The 25,448-nt window shown below is 39.5% G+C and overlaps 1 protein-coding gene across 38 annotated transcripts in view; it reads right to left on the bottom strand.

The window, feature by feature from the left end:
* The window catches only part of RIMS2 (regulating synaptic membrane exocytosis 2), a 724,335-nt gene that overhangs the window by 121,764 nt on the left and 577,123 nt on the right, over nt 1-25,448 (bottom strand). For 16 of the 38 annotated variants that reach the window (XM_074986776.1, XM_074986775.1, XM_074986779.1 and 13 more), the window contains 2 exons: nt 24,865-24,965; nt 257-429 (listed from right to left, as the gene is read on the bottom strand). The exons of the other annotated variants lie outside the window; for them this stretch is intronic. In XM_074986776.1, coding sequence (XP_074842877.1) covers nt 257-429; nt 24,865-24,965 — 274 coding nt within the window. The remainder of the gene's footprint in view (nt 1-256; nt 430-24,864; nt 24,966-25,448) is intronic. 38 annotated transcript variants of the gene reach the window in all.

A 25,448-nucleotide genomic window follows, 5' to 3' on the forward strand; every position in this document is an offset into this window, starting at 1 on the left:
CTCATATGAAGATCCTAAAGTTTGCACATAAGAAAATCTCTCTGTTGACTTCCTAAAAATACCTAACATGAGGAATCAAAAGAACATTAAAAGCACAACAACAAACCAAAATCCATAATTTGGAAAGCCATATAACTTTTACTAATAATATATATGTTAATGTTTTGCAAAATTTTCACATGTACTCACTAGAAAAGTTTTCTATACATAAAAATAAGCATACAAGTGATGAACTTCCCGGATGCCTGTTACTCACCTTATTTTTTTGTTTCCTCTCAGTCGTTCTGATTGGACAGACATGTAGCTTGTGCTGCTGAAACGAGAAGCACTGCTTGTCCTTGATACAGCAGACACATCACTGACATCACTGTCTGAAGACTTATTGGAAACATTGTCTGAGCCTCGCTGAGGATCCCGTCCTGACCGATACTATAAAAAATTAGTACGATAAAAACACAGTTAGTGAAATCACCTGATATTCTTCCCCGTAACTGTATGCTAACTGACTCCATCACCAAATTCTGCCTGCATTTTATAGCAAAATTTTTAATTGGTCATACTGTATGGAATACAAATCTCATTTTTGTATATCTCAAATGTAACCTTACTCTACTCGCCAATTCAAGATATTACGTTAAAGTTCGATATGTTCAGTAACTTGTACAACACCTTTCATCTGAGCATTTTCAAGGGCTTTGAAAACTTTCATGAAGATTTGCAACACAACTGTGAAGTGTTTAATTATTATAGATATTTTACAAATATGTAAATAGAGTCATGGAGCAGATATGTGACTTGCCTGAGTTTGTTCAGCTAACAAAAACCAGAGCTGGGGATAGAAATCACATTCTAACTGTTAAATAACACTGGCATTACGGGGAACTATAATGATAATCTTCAAAAAAGAATTTCTAACAAACATTAACTCTAGTTTACTTAAAAGAAACAGAAAAATGAGATTATTAGATCATAACTGGCTCCAAAATTGTAATGGTTCAAGAGCAAACTTAACTGGCAGAACTAATTAGGTTGGGAATTTTAAAACATCTTAGAGGAGCTAGTGGCCAGATTTTCTTAAGTTTCATTAGGCACATGGAGATGCAGATAAACAACTACCTATCTATAAAAATCTGGGCCTAAGCATTTAGGTTACACTAACTTTCAAAGTCACACAGAAAGTATGTGATAGACCCAGAAATTGAATCTGGATTTCCTGAGTTCCTGACCAGTCCACAGTCTGCCAAATCAGTCTTTCCACCCAGCTAATTATGCTAGGCTGCAGCATGAGGGCCATGGCACAGCCCCCAGTCTATGTTAGGTACAATGCATGCATATAACTGAGCTAATTCAAATAAAAGTTACAATGTTTTGTAAGACTGGGGGTGCAGAACCAAAGAGAGCCTCATTTCTACCCACACAGATTCCAAGTTTCAACAGCTCAGTACCCTCAGACCTTACAGTGGGAGGTTGTATATCATTAACCACACGTATGTGAGTATACCACACATTTGAATTTTGCAGCATTCGTTGACCTGCAATGTAGCCATACTGACAAACTTTCTTGCCTGATAGAATAAAATGAATTCTTATTTCCTGGCAAATCCCAGTGGAAACACAAATATGACTATTAAGCAACTTTCCAGAACTTCCGCATTACAGGAACACATTATAGTAAGGCTGGGTCTACACATGCCCCTTCCTTTCGAAGAGGGCATGTTAATGAGTGGGTTTGAAAGATGCTAATGAGGCGCTGCAATGAACAGATTAGAAGAAGGGCTTTCGAAAACTGGGGGGATCCTTTCAGAAGGTCCTTCTTCACGGGCGAAACGCGATTCAAAAAGCCACACTTTCGAATTGCCGTGGCTGCCATTATGCTAATGAGGTGCCGCATATTCATTGCAGTGCCTCATTAGCATCTTTCAAACCCGCTCATTAACATGCCCCTTTTGAAAGGAAGGGGCACGTGTAGACACAGGGTAAGAGATTCTGTTTATGGGAGAGGATTAAGACTAGGAATTTAAAACATTGCCACAATGAATGCGACTACTCAAATAGTACATACTTACTAAGAATAAGGGGTCTTCTGGAAGGGGGTTTCCTTCTGAAGGAACCCCGTCTACACGGCTGCTTTTGCGTCCAGAAAAGACTCTCACGGGAATATTCAAATGACGCATAAGATATGTAAACCCACGGCTCATTTGAATGTTCCCCTTAGCTTATTAGCATGCCCCTTCCAGAAGGGTGGTACAGTGTAGATGCGGCCAAAATGTATACTGTGGTGAAGAAAACTGGATCATATTTTGGAATTTAAATCATCAGTAGAATAATTAACTGAATAACACTGGAAAGATATTAAATAGCTTGTGGTAATAAATACATTAACAGAACTTGACTAACAGATCCCACATCAAGCTTGCAACATCAGCAGAGGGAAAAGTATAAAATGAAGAAATGAGAATGGCATAAACGTGTCAAGAAGTACCATATTTCTGAGAGAGTCATGTTACAGAGTACAACTGCACTTCAAAATATTTTTTTAAAACTGTATCAAGGTCATTGGACTTTTTGGGACAGCCATAATCAAGCCAGAAAGAAGTATAAAGTGAACAATAGGATACTCGGTTAACAAGGTTGCAGAATACCTCCAGCAAACCATTCAAAATTATTTTCTATATTCTGCTGTATCATCAATCCACTGCTCAGAGACATCAAAAAGAGTCACCCTGTTTCTATTCCCAAGCTAACAGTGATGATCAAGGTCTAAACCATGGCAGGCCCTAAGCATCTGGCAATGGGAGAAAAAGGAGACAGGACATTTGCCCCAACCTTGTGTAGCCAATATAACCCCTGCATGTACCACCCAGGCCTCCTACATGCTCTGTGAAGTACTGTACTATTCTGAAACAGAATGTTCTGACACTCTACCCTGATGATGATCTCTGATATTCTGCCCTGCAGCACATCAAACACAGAGCTGTGTCTAAATGCCACACTTCAGCCCTAGTATGTCCCCAGTGTTCATCTCCCTTTCTCAAAAGAATTGCACATCCTTAGTCTTTTATCATTTATTACCCTGAGAGCTGATAACTACTCCTGTAATACGATAAGGTATACATTTAGAATTGATGCAAATATATTTAGTAGTAGTAGTAGTAGTAGTGTTATCCCTCAGTATTACATGATTTATTTTAAACAGCCTTCACAGCACACAAGATCTTAAAGCATAGAAAGCTACTGTCCACAATTTATCCCCATCACCAATAAATCCTGACCACAAACTGACTCCACAGGTTTGGGGTGTTATGAAATTCCCCAAAACTTTCTACAGGATTTCTGCATTTTAGGTGCTCAAATGCATTTGTGCTCTGACTTTCATTACAATTCTTGCAGTAACTAAAAGTGCTGACTTGTCAATGTCATTGCTTGTGATGAATTGCATTCCTAATTTGTTCTTGCATTGCTCAATCATAGCCTTAACGATTGCACCAAGTTCTCCAGTAATCACAGAGATCATCTTTGTTCTACTTTTCCATAATCTTTCCTCTTCGTGGCAAAGTTCTTCATACTTATCTATCTTCTTTTATTGCTTTTTATGTTTATATCTCCTAGCTTTTCAATGTCAATTATCACAGTTTTTGTCTTCTTTTCTGCAACAACCATAGCCAACTGACTTGCCTGAACCATTCAGTCTTGAAAATTGCCAGATCAAATAAACTTTTACACTTTTCATTCTCTAGAGCATTTTCAATTTGCCGCTCGTAATTCAGCATGCTTTGTTGAATCCATGCTTACCAATGAGGCTCAAATGCAGACACTTAGCAATCTCATTGTGTCTGTTCATACGTTCCTCCATGCCAGGCTCCTGCAGGTTCTCAATACATTCTCCACCCCCTATTTCTGTCTGGAGCATATCCTGCAGTTTGAGAAGCAGTTCCACCCATCAGTTTTGTTTCAAATGTAATGAAGTTTTAAGGCCGCTCTTGTTTAGTCCTAATTGCTCTTATGTACTCCTAATGAAGCTTTCTATCTCTCTGTGGAGGAATTCTTCTACAAGCCATGAATTTGTTAATCTTTGATATAATGGGGTTGATCTCTCTCCAACAATGTGCACTGATCTCTGTATAAATCTTTCAAGTCTGTCTTCAGTAGTTTGCTTTTTCTTGCTTTTTATGCTTTAGAGATGCATACTCAGCCACTGCTTTTTATTATGACCAGATGTTGACTCCTCATATAGTTTGGTATTACAGTTTTCATTGTCAATTACTTTCTCCACAAACAGCAGACCTTTCCCGCAATTGCATAGTTGTAAATATACCCTTTCCACATCTTGATTAATATTCATGACTCTGTGCATTGCTTGGAGCTTTCTTGTTTGGATGTTACAGTTTGTTCTTTTCTTGATTCCATTCTATCACTGCACTGATGGACCACACTATCAGAAATTGCTCACATGTTAATGGCTGGGATCCAATATTTTGCGTTGAATTCTGTTCTTAGAAAAGTTCTTATTCAACTATAATGCGTCAGCAACCTTTCCTAGGTGGAGTGCCAAAATTTGACCTTTTGACCTCTATGTAGGTCCAAGTGATGGTGATACTTTTTAAAGTCACTAATAGCCCTACATATAACAGCTTTGTTAACAAATAAAGATGCAGAGCTTTACCGTTTAGGTGACGGTTGTAGCATTAACTGATCTTTTGTCCATCCACAGGTTGCATGGTTTTGAGCAAACTCCCAGCTACACGGGGGGAAAAGGGGCGGGGATGAGATTCCACCCCACATACCGATGAAAATTGGCTTGCGTGACACTCATGCTAGGGGAAGCTATCGGATTCTTCCTCAGTTTTTTTTTTGACTTCCTGAAACTCTGAAACTTGGTGGCCTCCCTGGGCTAAGTTCAAATGTCTCCATCAACGCATGTACAACTGTGTCCCGAATAACTGTTCAGACTTTGATATCTCATAGTACAGGTCTCTAAAATTAAGCTCTTCTGCTTCTCCTTCAGAAATCTGTTTCTGCTCATATCTGGCCCTTTGATTAGGGCATATTTTACATAGTAAGTGTGCTGCTGTTAGGATTTGCACTACTGAAGTCAATAAGAGTCTTCCCATTGACTTGGAGGAGTAGTTCTGAGGCCTAAGTGTACAATCCAGTAAGCGGAAGCTTCCAAAGTGCCTATTGTATTACACTTCAACATTCAATTAGTCCTTCAGTTTTGTGAGTAATGATTATAAAAGAGGCAATATTTTTCCTCAAGTGACGCGGCCTTATTTTAAATGTACATATTTGCCTAATTTAATTTTTGTGAAGTTTCAGACGTTAGCTTGAAGAAGCAAAATGAAAGCATTCCCTCATCCACAACTTCCCATTTCAAGGTTTTCAGAACCTTCTCAGTCTGTTTTTTTATTGTTTCTACTTTATAAATTAAAGCTACAGTTGTGGCCTGTAAGAGGAGCACTGTGTCCTGCTTTGAGTGATACACTTGAGGAAAGTTGTGAACAAACTGGACAGAGTCTAGACTAAAACAGCAAAAATGATAAAAGGTTTCAGAAAACCTGGCCTATGAGGAAAGGTTAAAAAACTGGACCTGTTCAGTCTTGAGTGAAGAAGACTCAGAGGGGACCTGCTAATAGTAATCAAATATCTTTAAAAGTACAGCTATCAATTGTTATCCACATTCACTGAAGGTAAGACAAAAAGTCATAGGCTTAATCTTTGGCAAGGAAGAATTAAGCTAGATATTAGAAAAATATTCCAACTATAAGGACAGTTAAGCACTAGAATTGGCTTCCAACGGAGACTGTGGAATCCCCATCATTGGAAGATTTTCAGAACTAGTTAGAGAAATGCCTCTAAGGGATGGTTTACCTGGGCTAATTCCAATTCAGAGGGCTGAACTAGATAACCCTAAGCCCCACATTATGATTTACCATCAGTTATCATGTCTTCACATCATGTCTTGAGACATATTACTTATTTCACACATCAGTCAGAAGGAGGGATTGTGGTATCTCAAACACATTGTGGGAACTGCTATTAAGTACTGACTTGTTATCTCTTTATTTATTTAGGACAGTTTCACAGGTTTATAAATCAGTACCATCAGGGACAATACGATAATCAAATATTGCCTTTTGAATCACAACCACTGTACTGAATGAAGCGGAGGTTTATTTTCCTTCATTTGGAAGCAGGTATCTTTTTAAAAAAATATTATTTAAGGTAAAATTTTCAGAACTACTCAGGTGAATTATAACTCTAAATTCCACTGACTTAGATGTATTTGAAAATGTTACCCTTCATGTGACAAGTGCAGTCTGCCCAAAAGAACCAAGTTCTTCTCTCATTTCAGTTTCAGCTATTGTGACTTTGTTGAAAAGAGGAGGGGTGTCAAGAATCATTCCTGATACAACAATCAGGGACAAGGTTAATTCTTCATGGTTCTACTAGTTGCAAGTACTGTATCAAACAAGAAGCTTTTGTGGACTCTTAAAATTCTATCCTCTGTGGTACAGAAAATATTCATAAGAAGTTCTAACAAACTGAAATGAAGTACTTTTGTGATTGCTGATCTCCTGTACTGGCAAGTGAATATATTTCTGTGGCAACCAATCATGCAAGAGCATTACATGTGGAAAAAGAATAATCATTCTGTTTTCTATGACACTGGATTTTGAAGGCAAATATAATTTCTGATTGATCTGCAAACTACCATTCCATAAGCAACTGATTGTATGTAAATATTACTCTCTTTTCTTGAAGATAACTACCTTGGAGCACCCAAAACACCAGTAAAGAGATTGCTATTGCTCAGTTTTAATAGAGTATTGTTGGCTTTCCACATTGAATTAGATAAATCAGATGCCAGAAAATTAGGCACCTCCCAGACAACTGAAATTTGTAGAGATTTCCAACTGCCCTCCTATGATTACTGTGGTTTCTTTCTCATGTTCTTGTTATCAGTTTTCATTTGTTAGCATTTGTATTGGAATATCGTTGTCAGGTTGTTGCAGACTACTGGACAATTTTCCACAATCCCAGGATTAGGAAATTGCCTCAACCTTCTTAGGGATTTATGTTTGCTAAATTTGTCTGTGACTGCAAAATCAATAGAAGCTCCCTGGGTAATCAGGGCTCAGCAACTGCAGGGGCTGCTTCTTTTTGTGAAGACAAAATTATAGACCAGTTTATAGCATCAAAGGTCTGTGCAATTTACAGCCGCCCTACTGCAATCTAATTTTGCTAATTAGATTATGTTTATTTAATACCTTGACAATGGCTGCACCACGCAGCAAGTTAATAAAATAAATACAAAAGGCAGTCGTGATAAATAGCAATACTACTGATAGTATTACTGTCATATTGCATTCCCAAATACTTTATGAATATATACAGATGAGGACTACACATGATAGGGGTAGCTCAGTGGAGGGAGGGATAACACAGTGGTTTGAGCATGGGCCTTGTAAACCAACGGGTGCAAGGTCAAGCCTTGAAAAGGCCATTTAGAGGTCTGGGGCAAATAGATTTTTTAAAAAATGTGCCAGGAATGGACATTGCTGCACATATAGGACTGGGCTCAATGCAAAAAGTTAAATAAATGATGCAATAAGGTTTCACTCTGCATATGTCTTATATTATGAGATCTGTTTTAACATAAAATATGAGAAGAGAATATGAAGTAAAATTATTAAATGTGGCTCACTGGTAATTTCCACTGGAACATTAAGCCTAAATTTTCAAACGGGGATAACAAAACAGGCGCCTAAATCCATAGACATCTAAAGAAGTGACAGGCTTTTCAGAGGTTTTGAGCACCCTCATATACCATTAACGCCAACAGCAACACCACGTGCAAAGCCACTCTGAAAATAAGGCCACTTATTTAGATGTCTAAAGAAGATTTCCAACTGAACAAATGGTGTGTTTGTAACACACCAACCAATTGAAAAAATACTACTCATTTTCAATTGTCCTTGTCCATTCTCACCTGGGCTATGGAGCCTAGTACTTATCGGTTTTGCTCCCTCTCACAAATCTGACAGGCATAGAAGTATTATGTGTAGAACTGTCTTGTATGAGAATCCTAAAACAAGGGGGAGGCCTAAGAAACACACCTCCATTACCTGATTTAGCCTACCTTGTGGAGAGTGTCCTAGTCCCCAGTTTGTAAGTAACTGAAACCTGAGCACTGAAAAACAGCAAAGTGACACAGGAAATTCTGGAAGCTGAAGGAGAACCTGCAAGCTCAGCAGTTTCTCCTTAAGCTCCCCTGGCTCATTGTCGAAGAAGAGAATCAGACCTAGAGGGAAACAGTCTGGATGCAAGCCAGAAAAGCACCATCTGCTTCAGAAAGGCAAGCAGATGGTGCAGTTCTTTTAAGAACTTCATGGACACAAATGGCAATTTGAGGCAAAGATAAAACACCACTAGGAAGGATCATCAGACTACATTAAACAGAAGATCTAGAGCTAGAAGATACATCCTAAAATGAGAGAGAAGTAGAAGAACTCAAAAGAGTATTCAATGAGTTTGAGAACTGCCAACACCCAAATCTGGCTGCTCACAGAAGCCACATCTACAGAGAGTTGTACTTCTGGCAGTGCCATGCTAATGAGCAGTCTCTCAATTGCAAACAGCTGCTCATTAGCATAATCAGGCAGCTAATTAGCATAGCTGCACAAGATTTCGCTCTCAGCAGAGGGGGCTGCTGCTGGCAGTAGAGTGGCCATGTGGACGTGCCTCTGCTGGCGAAACCTTGCTCGGTCGTCAGTCCCTTTCAGTTTCTGTGCCAAAGGATGAATTGAAATAAATCTCACATCATGAATTGGAATACATGTAAACCTATAGGGGAACACTTTAACCTTCCTGAACATTCAATAAGGGATTTAAAAGCAGCCATTCTTCGACAAAAGATTTTTACCACAAGATTACACAGGTGGACATTTGAACTGGAATTCATTTATAAATTTGATTCATTTAACCATGGTTTGAACAGAGATCTTAACTATCTTCTGCATTAAAAGGACAATTTCCCCAACTTTGATATTTGCAGGAATGGAACACATCCTATTTATTTTGGTCCATTAACTAGCTCTACTAGTAGCAATTAGCCTGTTTTTCCTTTCTCCACACCCTTTCTTGCTATACAAATGCTAGATTCTGTTTTTCTCTCCATACTTTTCACCTAAGGAAGAGGGTTTTACCCATGAAAGCTTATGTCCTAATAAATTCGTTAGCCTGTAAGGTGCCACAGGAGTGCTTGTTATTATAGACAAATCCAGACCTGATTTTTGAGAGGAAGAGGTCACTGAAAATTTTTTCTTGAGAGTTGAGAATTTAAAACATGGTTGCCAAGAAGAGGACTCAACAGGAACTTCAGAAGAGAAATCCTTTACGGAGCAGCATTAGGTAGAAGACTGTGCACTCTGTGCAACTAGCCCTTCCTCAAATTAAAAAATAACGAAGATAAGGGAAAAGGAAAAGGAACAAAACTCTTTCTTGGAGCTATTTGGAACAGGTGGCATATCAACCTTCCCATTCCCCATTCACACTACAGGTTGCACCTCCTTCCTCTGTCACTCTTGGGACCTGAGCAGTCCCAGACGAGGGATTTTACCAGAAGAGGGGTGGTCAATACCCTTGGGCTCTTCTCCTGTCTTCCAGCTACTTTCAAGACTTCCTGCTGGCTCCTTGGTGCTACAGTTCCCTGGCCACTCCCACCCCACAGCTCCCCAGCAGCTCCCTGATCGGCAGCTTCCCAGCCACACAGCTCCTCGACTGGCTCCCAGCCCGCGGTTCCCTGTCCAGCTTCCTGCTGGCTCCCAGCTTCTGAGCCCCGCTACTCCGCAACAAATTCCCCAGCCACCGGTGTCCCCAGTGCTCACCGCTGGCTTTCCAGTCACCAGGGCCCACTGGCTTCTGTTCCCCAGCATCTTCCTCCTGCAGTGGCTCAGCGAGGGCTCTGACCCCTGCCCTGCATTCCAGCAAGGGCTTTAACCCCTACAACTGTACTACAGCAGGGCTAGCAGGGACTCCAGCTCTGGACTGGGCCAGACTGCCGGCCACTGCTATAGCCCAGGCCCCTGCCACACTGACGCAGGCCCTGCCCCAGCCCTAGGACTCTCTGGACCCGCAACATCCGTGGTCATGATGGATGTTGCCAGATGAGAGAATTCCAGATTTAAGTGATTGAACCAGCAGTAGCTCATTTCCTTGCCATCTACTGCCATTTAAGAGCTATTAGATAGTCAGCCATCTAATTTCACTGAAAAGACTGACTAAAAATAACACCCCTCAATATACCAATAACTAAGTAGAGTGTTTAGCTTGTTCACAAGCTGAAGCTATCAGAGTGTCTCAGGAACTTTCCCTCTAAAAGATCACTCTTCCTTGCATCCAGTATCCTTTTAATTGTTACATATTAACTCTTTTACTCAAACATAACTGGTCACTGAAGGAAATTGTTTTTGTTTAAAGGAGACTTCTGGGAAAATGCTGTCCCAAATTCTACTGGAAATATACCATCTGGGACACACTGTTAGCTACTAAATATTTGAGTTGTTCAACCCAGAACAATCACACACAGGCTGTTCTACTGGGCCTGAAAGTCAGTTCACAGGCCACAATCTACTTCACTTTATTACATTGTGCTTTCAAAACAGGTCTCTTAGGAACTACAGTGGCAGAAAATGCAGACTAAATTGTCTAATTCAACTTAAAAATCCCTGGAAATCTCTGATCATTATCATCCTTTGGCCTCTAGTTCAATGGATGGGTTAAGTTTTTACATTTGTGTTTTAACTGTACAATTTATGTATCCCAAGCACTTTACATTCAGGTGAACCCAACCATACACATTAGGGTTTACTTTCAAGCCCATCTCTCAAATATTTGCTGGCACAAGTCTGTAATGAACCCACTACAGTGGGCTAATTCTTGTTGATGGTCGGCAGTTCTATTTCTGGTTCCTTTTGGTCTTTTACCTCCCACAAGTAGGCTTGGAATAAATATCTTCAAATGCAACTATTAGATTCTTTCTTTCCATCTCTCAGGAAGTTCACAGGCCATATTTGTTGCCTCTGAGCTTGCACAGGCTCATTGGTTGTGGACTCGCATGTGGCTGAGGAGTCCAAGCTTTGAACGGCATGGGCATTCACAGTGGGGGCAAGGGAATTGTCCTGGCTCTGGTGGTGCTGGGGCTGCTGCTGTTTTCTTCCTCTCATGACCATCAGCAAGGCCTATGCATCGCTGCTCCTCAGAGCTGTCATGTGTGTCGTACAAGCACACGCCAGCCTGTTCAGTCTTTTGCATGCTGCTCTACTTGGTCTGGTTTTTAAACCAGCATGAACAATGATGGCCTTCACGAAGTCTTCATACCTCTTGTGAGGTCTACCTTGATTCCTTTCGCCCTGGGAGAGTTCACTGTAGAGGAGTTGCTTAGGGATTCTTGACTCCTCCATTCGTATGACGTGCCCTGTCCAGCGAAGCTGGGCTTTCAGAATCATGGCTTTGGTGCTCATGGTTCCTGCTCTGTCCAGGACTTCCAGGTTCATAACTCTCTCCTGCCATCGAATGTGCAGCATTGACCTCAGGCTGCATGTGTTGAAGTGTTTTATATGTTTTATATGTTTTCTGTACAAGGTCCAGGTTTCACAGCCTTACAGGATACTGGTCAGGACGACAGCCTTGTACACTTTCAGTTTAGTGGACTGTCAGATATTGTGCTGATTCAACACTCGTGCTCTCAGACATCCTAGTGCCTGGCTGGCCTGGCAGATTCTGGTATTGATTCTTTGTCAAAGGAGCCATCATTGGCTAACACGCTGTCAACGTACTTGAACTCCTCTACTGTTTTTAACTCTGTTCCTTCAATAAAGATTGAAGTGGGGAGAACAGCAGATCCTGGAGCAGGCTGAAACAGTACCTCGGTCTTTCCTAGGCTGATGGTCAAACCAAAGAGGTGAGTCTGATCAGCAAACTTGTTGACGATGAGCTGGAGATCAGATTCCTTGTGTGCCATAAGTGCCCAGTTGTCAGAAAAAAGGGCTTCAAGGATGAGCCTCTCAAGTGTCTTGGTTTTAGCATTCAGACAATGAAGGTCGAAAAGTGACCCACCAAGTCTGTATTTTATGTAGACTTCATGGTCCAGGTTGCTAACTGCGTGGCTGAGGACACACATGAAAAAGAGGCTGAATAACACTGGGGCCAGCACGCACCCTTGCTTCACGCCACTGGATATCTCAAATGGATCTGAGGATTTGCCATTTGAAAGAACAAAGCCAGTCATGTCATCGTGGAAGAGACATATGAGGTTAATGAATATTCTCGGGCAGCCAAGTTTTGACAGGATAATCCACAGAGCTTCTCTGTTAACTTCCTAAAGTCTGCTACTTTGCTAGCAATTCACTCTGTGATCTTTGGCTCTGCTTTAAAGGTCCTCTTCTGGCTATGGTTTTCTGGATGAGCTGGGTTTCTTCCAGATGTTTCTGTATAAGTTCCCTTATCAGAATCAAACAGCCAGAGAAGTTGAACATCTTCAGGATGTGTGAAGCTACACTCTACTGCACTTGTTTTGTACCAGTCGTTCCCATGATTACATCTATTGGCCCTTTCACCTGTCACAAAATGTGAAAAACCTTTCAAGGTCTGTCAGTGAAGCAAACAGAAGGCAGGACAATCATCTTTACTTGTCACACCAACACTTTCCTTTGAAAACAAACCAAATTTCCCTTGAGACCAGTTAAAACTTTCAATGAGCCAGGTGGTTGAGACAGCAGGGTGATGTTTTAATCACTTTAACTCTCAATTCTTTATATAAAAATTTAATCATGCTCTTTGCAAAATGTGTGCCTGGACTTGTCAGCAATTCCAGTGGCATTCCTGCCTAAGAGAACAGCTGGACCAAAACAAGAACTATGTAGTGAGTTTTTACTCCACAAAGCAAACATGCCTCTGTGAAATGAGTGGTACAATTCCCCAAAAACAAGATATAAATTCAGGTTTACGTGACTCTACCCCATGGGTCCTCCACTCCTCAGTGCAGAAGATGTGGTTTCCTAAGATAAATTTTGCTCCCTGCAGGCACATTTCCTTAACACCATGTCCCCATTTAACTTTAGAACTTGGAGGGAAAGGATCTATAGAGATAGATCTTCTGATTGTAGTCTCTCTTATCTAGGTATTGGAAAAAGACATCTCTGTCTTTATACTTTGTACTCCACCTCTGTAGGAAACTAGATTGAGAGAGCTAGTTTACCCTTAGTCTGGTAAAAGCCACCTAACATTTTCTAAATATTCTAATATCATTATTTTATTCACTCTCAAGCTGAACTTGTGATAACTTTTTAAATTAACCTAAACAAGCAGTGCAAGTTGTAACTAACCAACTGGAGAATTGCGGTGTAGTTGGAGGCATGGCAGTACCAGGATATTAGGAAGACAAGGTGAATAAGGTAATAAGTTTTAGTGGACCACATTCTTGGAAATGCCTGAAGAGCTCTGTGTAGCTCAAAAGCTTTCTTTCTCACCAGCACAAGTAGGTCCACTTAAAGAACCACTCACCTGCTTGCCAGCAAGAGAAATGAGTACTATTTACATCCCTTTCTCCAGATTACACAAACCAATATAACAATAGAGACCCAACATATGAAACACTTTAGCACAAGAAATGAAGACTGTCCTAGCAGCTGAAATTACAGGAAGCCTTTAGACCATTTCAGAAAACAGTTTATCCACACAAGAATGTGACTAGGTACTGGGGTTGATGCCTTTACATTTGTGAAACTCTTTTGAGGTCTTTAGTGACTAAAAGGGGAGAGAACCTTGATTTACCTCTCATGTAAAATATAGCATCTCATGTAAAATATAGCAGTGTAACATTACAGAACACCATCCTAGGGTATTGATTTCGTACTGATAAAGAAAAAAGAATGTCATGAACACCATTTTCAAAACATTTATCTTTTTATTATTCTTGAAACATGGATTTTGCAGATTTTTAAGTAATTAAAGTTGTCTCATCTGAGCTTTAGGTAACTATCCATCAAGAAAATGTGGGAATTTTCTGTTTGTTTATTTGGTTTTGGAAAATCTGTTTAGAGCTGAGAACATGTAGAAATGAAGCATTAATACCAGGGTTCTGTTATGGAAATCTAAATAGTGGTGCATTTGGTTTTTAAATAATAAATGTGATTTACCATTCCAAACAAAAAGAGATTCCAGGATGACAAACCAGCCTCCTAATTCTGAAAACTGTAATAGATCTAAAATACTGAACACAAGGTTAATATAACTTGTTTTCAACTTTTGACAGAGTTTAAAATAGAAAAGTACAATTTTAATTTTTGTTTATGAGTGAATCTGTATTGAACTACAGACCAAAGGTAATGCAGATGTGACTATTAGGGTTTTCATGGGGATATAGTTTTTTTCCCCAAAATAATTTGGTTTCAAATTATATTACAAAAAGATTTTAGATGAAAAACCAGGTATTCTCCAAGATAAGGAAAAAAGGGACAAGATTCTTCTGAGTAAAATGTGGGAGAATATTTTTGCCAGAGTTTTTATTTTAATTACAAGTTTGAATATTCCTTACAATGTATGTTGCTTGATTATTTCTTCACTGCAAGGGAAGTCTGACTGCAAAATAAATTTCACTTTATGCACTCGGAATTCTACTAGAAAAATTAAATTTGTTTAAATATGAGAACAGGAATGAATGGCATTGCAGTACAGCTCCCAACAACTGTAAATATGTTTGGGGATAAGAAGATATGTCTTTGGGAATTTTTTTGTGTTGTAACTATTGCTGTCATCTACAATAGGGAGTTAGATTTGTGTTGTACTAATCTTCTCATTCTTCTGGTTCTCCTCACTGGGCCAAGTCTGCTCCCACTAAAGTCAATGGAAAAAAATATGTTTCACTTTAAAAGGAGTAGGATGGTAGAATGTACCTAATAATAAATTAATAGTGTTTGTTTTTTTAAAATACAAATTCCTTGCCTATTGGCACATAATGTAGCCAGGCAAAAAGTGCTGTATTTCACCTCTCAAGTTTTAATGTGGGTTTCATTACAACTGCAACTAGTGGGACAAAAGTGTTTTTTGTTTTGTTTTTTTAGGTTTTTTGAAAGAAAAAATGTACATTGAAAAAGGCTTGTGGGTATGATTCTGCTTCCACTGACTCCACTGATGCAGAATCTGGATCCAGTGGACCAACCAGTATCTGACTGTTTTCATCATTAATTAGCTCTTCCACATGTTCAAGTTAATTCTACACATGCACTGCTTTCAGTACGTAAGCTAAAAGTCAGGATAACAGTCACTCGGATTAACTGTAATATGATATTTCAAATGGGAGATAAACTACAGAGTGCTTTGGAAAATCTCATGCGACTCCACAGCTTAAATTCTTGCATACAGATGGCAAAGATTTGAAGAAAAGTATAAAATCTGTTCTCTGGAAAGAGTCTAGATATGGCCAGACTCTCACTTATTTTAAGGGAAGCAGAATTTCTGCACAGAAAAATCAACTTCATTGTATTTTTACCAAAATGAGGGCTAGTTTTAAAAAATTAATAAATCACTCATGATAAAACTATGAAATATGATATACAAATATAGTCAAACTGCAAGCCATGTAGTTAAACAGCAGTAAATCTTTGGCATATTCCATGTAATCACTGTACAATTACTTCACAACCTATATTTTATATTTTTGTTGACATAAATTAAAGACCAGTTTGACATCTACAAATGGAAAACTCTACCGTATTCAGACAACTGTATTTCTGGCTTATCTAGTTACTAATTTAGGAACATACTGCTTTGCCATTGCTGACCTCCATTAGATGTCCATAATTTTCTTTCTCCATTTGTTCTGGCTGTCACAGAAAATAATTAGAACTAAAAGTCTCTGAAACTGATACGCAGTTTTTAATGTTCTCTTTTTTCACATGTTCACCTGACCTTTAATTAATGTATTAAACTGATAATTTACTATTTTGTGAATGTTTCACTTTAGCATCAGATATTTATCTAAATTATAACAAGCTAATTCTATTTGTTGCTTTTCCCAGATTTTATTAATACATATAGGATGCCATTTTATTAACAAAAAAGAACAAAACTGTGGTTTTAGTGAGCTTGAGATCAGTGAAACATGTTACTCTGACAGTGCTTTGTTTTATGTAATGACAGGAAATTATTCATATACAGCACTTGATATCACCAAGAATTTTACAAATTAAAATAGACAAACTATAGACAGAGATAATTTACTTCACCATGAAAATATAGCCACCTCTGATCTAAAATACACTAATATCTTATCAGGCCAGAACAACAAAATGGGTTGGGACACAACTAAGGTATTATATTTAAAGAAAAGTGTGAAAGAATATCTGGTAGGCAGAGGATGATTTCCCCCTTGTTTGAATTTGGCTAGGACAATAGGGCTCATGCCATTATCATTTTTGATCATTAGTACTCCTGATAGAAATTTTCACCTGAAACTGATTTTCAATGGAAACTAGGTTTTTCACAAAACAAAATCTTCCATGGAAAACATCTACATAATTTTAACAGTATTATTGCTTACCCTATAATACAGGAAGCAGAAATCAGAAAATTAAAAATAAATAAATAAAAAGGAATTGAAGCAAAACAAATAAACACAACAATACCAGAGTTTGAACATCATCAAGATAAGAAGAAAGTATAGCTAACCAGATTTTGGCCACAGACATAAAATGACATTTCATAACTTGGATTTCAACATTCTCACAAGAAACCTAAAGCTACTGAGGGAAAATGAACCACCATGCTAGCCTGCATTTTTATCCCAACACATTGGATTATTATTATAAAAATGGAGAAGGCCTTGGATATAGTATATCAACGTAAGGGGAGAACAAATCATCTTCATCATCACCATCATTCTTTCAAACTCAAAGTTAGAATTCTGAAAAATGCTTCACTTCGTGTAAATCTTGAAAATTATGTACTAGGGGCTTCTATTGGAAATCAGATTTAGCAGGATACAGATCAGCAGTGTTCCACAATCTTTATTGTTTATAGTAAGTACTCTTGACTGAAAGTTTGCGTGTCATAAGCAACTCCAGGAAAGGGATGAATGTATGTCTAGAAGTATATTTTGCTGCTCTACTGATGTTATCACATGCACAAAGGAAAATTTCTAATCTTGCTGGGGGGTGCTTCACGCCCCCGCCCCCCTGCATTCCTTCCCTCAAATCCCCACCCTGACTATTCCTGACCCTGCTCTGGCCCTGCCCTGCTCTTACCCTCCCCACCTCCCCCAAGTGTGCCCCATCCCTGCTCCTCTCCCAGAGCTTGAACACCATGGATCAGCTGTTTGCAGTGTTCCAGAAGTGCTGGAAGGGAGAGGTAAGAGTTAAGTAAGTGCAGGGCTATTGCTGCCTCAGAGGCATGGGGAAGTGGCCAGTGAGGAGCTTTGTGCCTGTGGGTGTTCTGCACCCACTAATTTTCACATCATTTGAAACCTTGTACTACGTATCAAGAATAAAAATAGTTGTGTTGGGTACTTTTAGTGCTCATGGACTTGATGAGGCCATCGGAACAGAGCTGGTCCTAAGGGTGGATGAGCCAGGCAGTTGCCTGGGGCCACCAGTTTCATGGGGATGCTGAAATGGACCAGCCCATATGAGGTCGGAGTCAGCAGATGCTTGCCACATAGGGACGGGGGAAGGGCAGGGCTGCAGCTGAGTGGCCTGGCGGCCAGGGCGCACTGAAGGCAGCCAAGGGTGCAGCAGGGCCCAGCGGAAGGGCACAGCTGCCAGGAGGACACACATGCTGCCCCCACTCCTCCCCGCAGGAGTGCACAGAAGCCAGGAGGGCACACCCACCACATACCACCATGTGGGAGGTGCAGCATCTGGGGTCACCAGACATTTAGGACTGTCCCTGCATAGGAATTGCCACACTGTATTAGAGTCATAGTGCATCTTGTCCAGTATCTTGTGCAATAGAGGTTAGCAACATATACTTCATAGACACTTAGAAGAAACCTTAGAGGAAACTGTAATGGACGGTTACCAAATAATCTACTCACTGTGAAAGTTTCTTCCTAATAAGTTGTGTCCAGAAAAATAAGTGTTTATTATATCTCTTCTAAAGATACTCCATAAAGTGCAATGGTGGATGTTGTCTTTCATCTGAATCACATTATGAATACTATTGTAAATGCAGCTTTTCTGTAGCTATGAATTCCACAAGAGCATTATGTGTTGTATTTTCAGTGTCCATTTGTCCCCCTCTCAATTATTCCTGAAGGTCATCATCATCATCATCATCATCAACAACCATGAGCTCAGTGCCCGTTGGTGTCTGACATCTCTCTCACTATTTCCTTCCATTTTTCCCTGTCCAGTGCAGAGAGGCTTAGTTCACTACTATATCATCTATCCATTCTCTGTGGGGTCTGCCTCTCCTCTTCGAACCGTCTATTATGCTGAAGACAAGGGTCTTGATTTTTCATTTGTCATTCATTCTGCAAATATGCCCAAATAGCTGTAACTTCCGTTGCAAACCTTCTGCAGTAGGTTCCCTTTCCGCTGTATCTTCCTATATAGTTCCTCGTTGGTGACCTTCTGCATCCATCCTATTCTCAGGATCTTTCTATAACAACCCCTCTTGAATGCCAATATCCTTCTCTTCAAATCTTTTGTTATCACCCATGTCTCACATCCGTACAACACGCTGCTGAATACGTTTTCAAATTGCTCAGCTTTTTTCCTAAGCTAATCACTTTGCTTTTCCAGATCTTATCCATCACCTTCAAACTAGCTCTCACTTTCGCTATTCGAGTTGCTATTTCCTCCTTACAGTCTAGACCATGTATTATGTTGCTCCCCAGATATATGAACTTCTCTACATTCTCTAGTTCAATCATATCTACACTGATCTTCCTTCTTATTTTCTTCTTTCCAAATACCATTGTTTTTGTTTTATTGATGTTCATAATCAGTCCGTACTGCTTCCCTTCATCATTTAGCACCTGCACTGTTTTCACAAGGTTCTCCTCATCTTCCTCAATGATAACTATATCATCCACAAACCTCAAGTTGTTAATTCTTTTCTTGTGCACAGATATCTCTTCTACTTCTTCCTTGATCTTGTCTGACATTCTCTCTAGATGCGTGATGAAGATACTCGGCAACATAAGATCTCCTTGTCTTGTACCTCTACTTGTTCTAAACCAATTTCCCAACTCCCTGCATGTTCTCACCACTGCCTCCACGTTGTCACTGATATCCTTCAACAACTGTATCAGTCGGCTATCCACGCCATATGACTCCAACACCACCATAGTCACTTTCTGATCTGTACTGTCAAATGCCTTCTGAAAATCGATGAAGAAAGTGTAGATGTTCTATCGTCAAGCATTCAGTCTTAGTGCCAGTATCTGCCTGAAGGTAGCACTGCATAATTCTTTTAAATTATTTGTGCCTCTCAAGTTCAGTCAGTGTAATTAAACATTTACTCTTCAGGTCTGGGACTTCAAAAGGAGTCTAAGAACTTGTTTACAAGGTGCCTTAGTGTGCACTAGCAAGCTGGGCATTTAGTGGCCCAGGCAGACTTACTTGGTGTATATTAAAAGTTCCCTAGTGTGTGTTTGAAATGGGAATATATTAATAGGCACCAGACAACTTTTAGTGTACAGCAGAAGGGTCCACAAGGGCAAGATAGGGTATGACATACTTGTGTAGACTAATATTTAAACCTCATGAAATGTGCAGTGAAAGGAAGGTGTCTCATACTGAACCACCATCACCATCTCTTAAACACCTAGGTGCTCCAACGAAGTATTCTGTCCACAATTTAACTAGGTTTAACTCTGTTACCTTCTAAGTTCCAATGGAATCACAAAGTAAAAATAGCCTTTGCTTTTTTACTCACTTGCTTCCAAATCAAATAGAGTGAATTCCTGGTTATACATGTATTTTGCACACACTTGGCAATTGTGAGACTTGGATTATCTTTATGGATTTAAAGGAGTTACAGTTTCATACACAACTGAATATACACAGGCTTTGTGTTAAACTATATACACCAGTTATATCCTTAGTCTAATAAATTTGTTCTCCAGATTGTGACTTTGATGTATATAATCATGAAGAATTTTCCTCCTCTCTTTCTGTTTTGAATCCAGCCTCTTCCTTCTTAATAATAACAAAGGTTAAAATTTCTCTTCTATTACAGAATGCCTCAACGGCCCTGTCTTGACCTTTGCCTCTTCTCCGTTTACCTTCTCCTTTACTGCTTCAAAACACTATAGTCCTCTTCCTAGTTACCCCATGTGATAGAATATACTGGATCTAGGCCTACTCTAAGGGAAGATATCATAACTATGTAAGAATTGCATAGATCTGGTATCTGGCTGGTATCTTGGAAAATAATTGTTGGAATACTTGTGTGGCTCTGCAATGCTGCAATGCTGTTCCACAGTATGTAAGTTCCTACTATCAAAACAAAAAAGCAGTCAACTAGCACTTTAAAGACTAACAAAATAATTTATTAGGTGAGCTTTTGTGGGACAGACCCACTTCTTCAGACCAGAGCCATACCAGAACAGACTTATTTTGTTAGTCTTTAAAGTGCTACTTGACTGCTCTTTTGTTTTGATAGTATATAGATTAGCACGGCTCCCTCTCTGTTAAGTTCCTACTGAGTCACTCAGATCCCAAACGACTGCCCATGTTATGTTGTGGGGGAGACATACATTTGATGGAAAGATACTGGGACTGCTAAAACCATACTTAAATCTCCATGCCATTAAACACCACTAAGGACTCCTAAAATGTGAAATCCAGGTTAAAGTTGCTAGTGTAAAAGCCTTTACCTACCTACAGCACAGACTTCATTAGATCCAGGAACAGTCTGGGCTGACAATTGTGGGTGCGTACTTACAATGGACTGCAGTAGCCAAAACACAAATAGAGTAGCTCACAGAGAAGAGGGGAAGGTGTATTCCCCCACCAGTATCCAACAAAAACCAAGTCATCTTCTCAATCGATGCAGAGATCAATATCTGAGGAGGTGTGTGCATGATGTGTGCGCATAACCAACAGCCTCCTACACTAGGGGCGCGAGGCAATCTAATGACCTGAAGGGAAATAAGTCTGAGTCCCAAAGCCTAGGTTAGGGAAATAAGCTATTTGCCTACCCTGACCAGGAGGCCAGAAGCAGTACAGAACATGGTTATTTATATGTCTAGTCCTTTTTTGGAATCCTACTAAGCATTTTACTTCAATACTATCCTGTCATAGTTGGCGTCACAGTTGCAGGGTAACCACATTTGTATTTCCTCCTCCCTGGTCCTTCAAGGACAATTACTTAAAGGTGTACAGTTCTAACCCATCACTTCTTCTGGGCAGCATCCCACATCTCTCTTCTTTCTGACTGGGGATTTTAAGTCTGCATAGCCTCCTACTGCAACATTCCAGGCCAGCTGGTCTGTCTAAAAAGCCAGCTCCTATGCTGTCTTTTCACACTCAGGGCACTGACCACTGTATTACTAGCAGTTCCTAGTAGCACATAAGTTACTTTCTGAGCAAGCCAGCAAGGAAGAAGTGTAAGAGAAAAAGCTTATAAAATAAGAAAGGATCCTACATGCCTGCTGAAAAGCATACCAGAGGTCACTCTTAACTCCAACATAAAACTACAACAACAAATTATAACTATATAGTCTGCAGCCACACCAGGTAAAAGAAAACTTTATAAAGAAAAGTCAACTTCATACTTCAAAGGCTAAGAGCCCTGGGGTTAGGAAAAATCTTCCTCCACAGACTTATTATTTCATAATTGTTTATTTTCCTGGGGAGAGTGGTTGTCGCATTCTCTGAAGCATCTGGGACTGGCAGCTGTCACAGATGGAAAAATACTAGATAGACAATTGGTTTAATCCAATATGGCTAAGCCTGTTTTTGTTGGTATACCTTTCCACTTCCTTAGCAATGATAATTGCAGGGTTATTTTCCCCTAGCAAATAGTAATTATATTTATTTTCATCAAAAGAAAACTATAGACTGGAAATACAGCAGAAAATTCCTCTTGCTAAACTCCACTTGTATGCCAGCTAAGCTTTGTTAAAGAAATATGTTCTCAGGTGAGAGGCTGAAGCAATTGCATAGCTAGGACAGGAAACATGGGTGGGCCTGGCCTTCGAGTGGGTAGGCAATGATGAGGGGTGGGAAGAAGGGGAGAAGGGGGCAGGAGGTATGGAGTGCCTGGGAACAAGGGGCAGGAAAGACTGGGAATGCAGGAGGGATTCAGTGTCCTGGAAAAGGGGGTCAGGAAGGGGAGGGAGCATGGGTGATCCAGTCTCCTGGTGAAACAGTTCAGGAAGGATGAGTAACCCACCTTCCCTTACTTCTCAGCAGACATCTGGGGCATACAGACTGTGGAGTGTGCCTGGGGGCCAGAGGGGGCCCTGATGGGGTTCTAGCTCCACCCATCCCTCCCAACCCAGGTTCAAAGTCTGTCAGCCCAGCTGCAGCTCCCTCGTATGGGCACCATGCACTGCTACCCCAGTTTCCAGCCCCAGCCCACCTATAGCTACGCTCCTGGTTTGAATAGAGACATTGTCTGCCCAGAAAAAGGCACAATTGACCTTATGCTAGGTGACAAACCTAGAAAATTAAGGGAACTTGCAAAAGGTATAGACCAGGAGTTTTCAGTTAGTACCTGGCACACCCAGATCAGTCCATCAATATAAAAGATACTTGGCAGAAACCAAGTTTATCATATGTATTTATTAATTTTCCCATTTTTAAGTAATATTAATAGTTAATTAAGAAAAATGTGCCAACAGTGAAATGGTGAGAAAAATAAGATTGAACTCTCTTGGTATGACTTTATGAGAGCTTATGGGACACTTATCAGAGTCAGCTGACACTCAGTAAAGCTTGTAAATGTGCCATTGAGCCAAGGCAGACTGGCAATGCTCAGGCAGATCATTCCCTTTCCAATGATTACATACAGAGCCTTGCAAGGGAACAAATCTGACAGTTTACTTCTGGACAGTCTGCATAATTAACAAATGGTTCTTTTGTAAAAAATCAATCCTATATCAGATTTTACATCTTCAGTGCAGGAGGATAATGGTCAGGATGAACTCAGATTTACCCCTGCAGCAACTTCGAAGTGTCAAACTTCAAAGTGCTGGCATGCATTTAGCCGTGGGCACTTCCAAGTGCCTGTGCTACTTCGAAGTCCCTTTCTCCTCAAAAGGAACGGGATTTCTAAGTACCGTGGACACTTCGAAGTGCCCATGGCTACACGCACACCGGCCCTTCGAAGTTTGATGCTTCAAAGTTGCTGTGGGGGAAATTAGCCTAATGAAGTGCTGAGTATTTACTTCAGCACTTCATTAGTAATCTCCCGTGACCCTGATTACCACACCCCCTTCGAAGTTGGGGGCAAGTGTAGACAAGCCCATAATATGTTTACTGGTCTCAATGTTCACAGCATAATAATATAATTTGCCCTTTGTTCTAAATCTTTTCAGTAATAGACCCTTCCATTTTGTCTAAGACTTCTCATGAGGACTTCAGATAATATTCCCACAATATTATGTACATTTTTTATTATGAGAAATTATGTTACTGGAAAGCAATTTACTAACTTAACCTGAAATTTCTATAAAATAAATTTATATTTAATAAAATTATGGGCTTCTTTATTTTCACCTATTACATAACCTACTTTTACCTTATCTTCCCCATTACTTTGTGCAATGAACTACACAATTAACATACAGTATCTGCAACTGAATTCTTTTCCTCAACAAGCTTTTATGGTTAAGATGACTTATGTTGGCCATTTACAGTCTCAAATCAATTTATCTGGTCTCAGAGACCTCACCGAATTATTTTGTATAACAGAAATTTAAAATAATTACAGTATTTTCAATCCAATTAATGTATACTGGATGACATGATCCAGTTCCAGATAACAGGAAATTTGGCTAATTGGGTTGGAATCTTTTGAACTGATTTGACTGGTAAGGTTATATATTTAGTGGCTAAACTAGAATAAATAAAACTATGATGTTCAATATACAGAAGTCTTTAGAAGGCCAAGAAAACTACAGGTTGAGCCTGTCTAGTCCAGCATGCTTGGGACCTGATCAGTGCCAGATGAGAGAATTTGTCACACCATGGCAGATCAATATTGTCTAGCAGCATTACCAAGACTTCCACTGCTTACTGGGCTCTTAGAGGACATTTAGGGTCAATTACAGCTAAATAACACCACAGAACACTGAGAGCCAGGACTGACGGCTACGAACAAACTTTAAGAGACCACGAGAAACTTGGCCAAACCCAGATAAGCAGTCATCCAGCTAACTAAAATAATTCTGATTACAGATGTTGCTGAACAAAAAAGTTCCAGATTAGAAGCTTCAACCTGTATTTTAAAAACTGTTCTGAGGGTGATATCACGATTTGCTTCACAGTATGGAACTCAGGCACAGGTTTTAGTGGATCTAATTTCTGAATCTACAGCTCCCTCTTTGTCTTTTCTAAACTTGGATCTTAAGTGATCATTCAACTGTTCAAGTAATGGTTGCATCTCATTTTTGAAGCAAATGAACACGACATTGGGTTACCTCTTCAGATTTAGTAGTCAAGAATGTTCTATATTATAGAGGTTTGCGTGTTTGCTGCTATTTCTGTTACTTCACAACAGACATGCAAGAACCTCTTAGTGAAACAAAAAATCTCTCCCCATGCAAAGGTCAGTTCCCTGTATCAACCTAAAAGAATATCAAATGTTTCAGATTAGCATATTTTGCTGTTTTTCAATACAAAATTCCCTTGCCTTAGAATGATAATCTTGTTCTAGCCTGGAGTCTGATCCTGCTGCCTGTTTGTACTTGCTTATTTTCATTTGGCGATTTCTTTCTTCTACATCCATACCACCTGTCAAGTAAAAAAAAAAAATACTCAATTAATTTTTGCTCCTCAGTTTAAAGTTTAAATTTCTAACATAAGGGATACAATCTGACCTTTTTTAAAATTACTGTGTAAGTATTTCCAGATAAATTAAAACCTTTCTAAAATTATCATTTTGTGGAAATCCTGGGAGAAAAGCCAAAATTCCAAAAAATAGTAGTAAAGAATAAAGAATTTTAATGGTACCTTGATAAATATTTCATTCTCCATGATTAATATTAGCAAAACTTTCAAATGAGGAAAGAATTTAAATGGAATAGAATGTTTTACTCTAGTTTATTGCTGCAACAAGAGAAATCAAGACCTTTATTTAAAGAAAATAAACAGTAATGCAAAGGCAACATGTTTATTTCCAATGTAAATATTGATCTTGTGATATATATGAGTAGGGTGGTTTTACTCTTTTACATGAAATGATTGATTTTAGTTTCTATCAATATATAAGGATCA

Source organism: Carettochelys insculpta, chromosome 2 (assembly GCF_033958435.1).
Source record: "Carettochelys insculpta isolate YL-2023 chromosome 2, ASM3395843v1, whole genome shotgun sequence".
Lineage (NCBI taxonomy): Eukaryota > Metazoa > Chordata > Testudines > Carettochelyidae > Carettochelys > Carettochelys insculpta.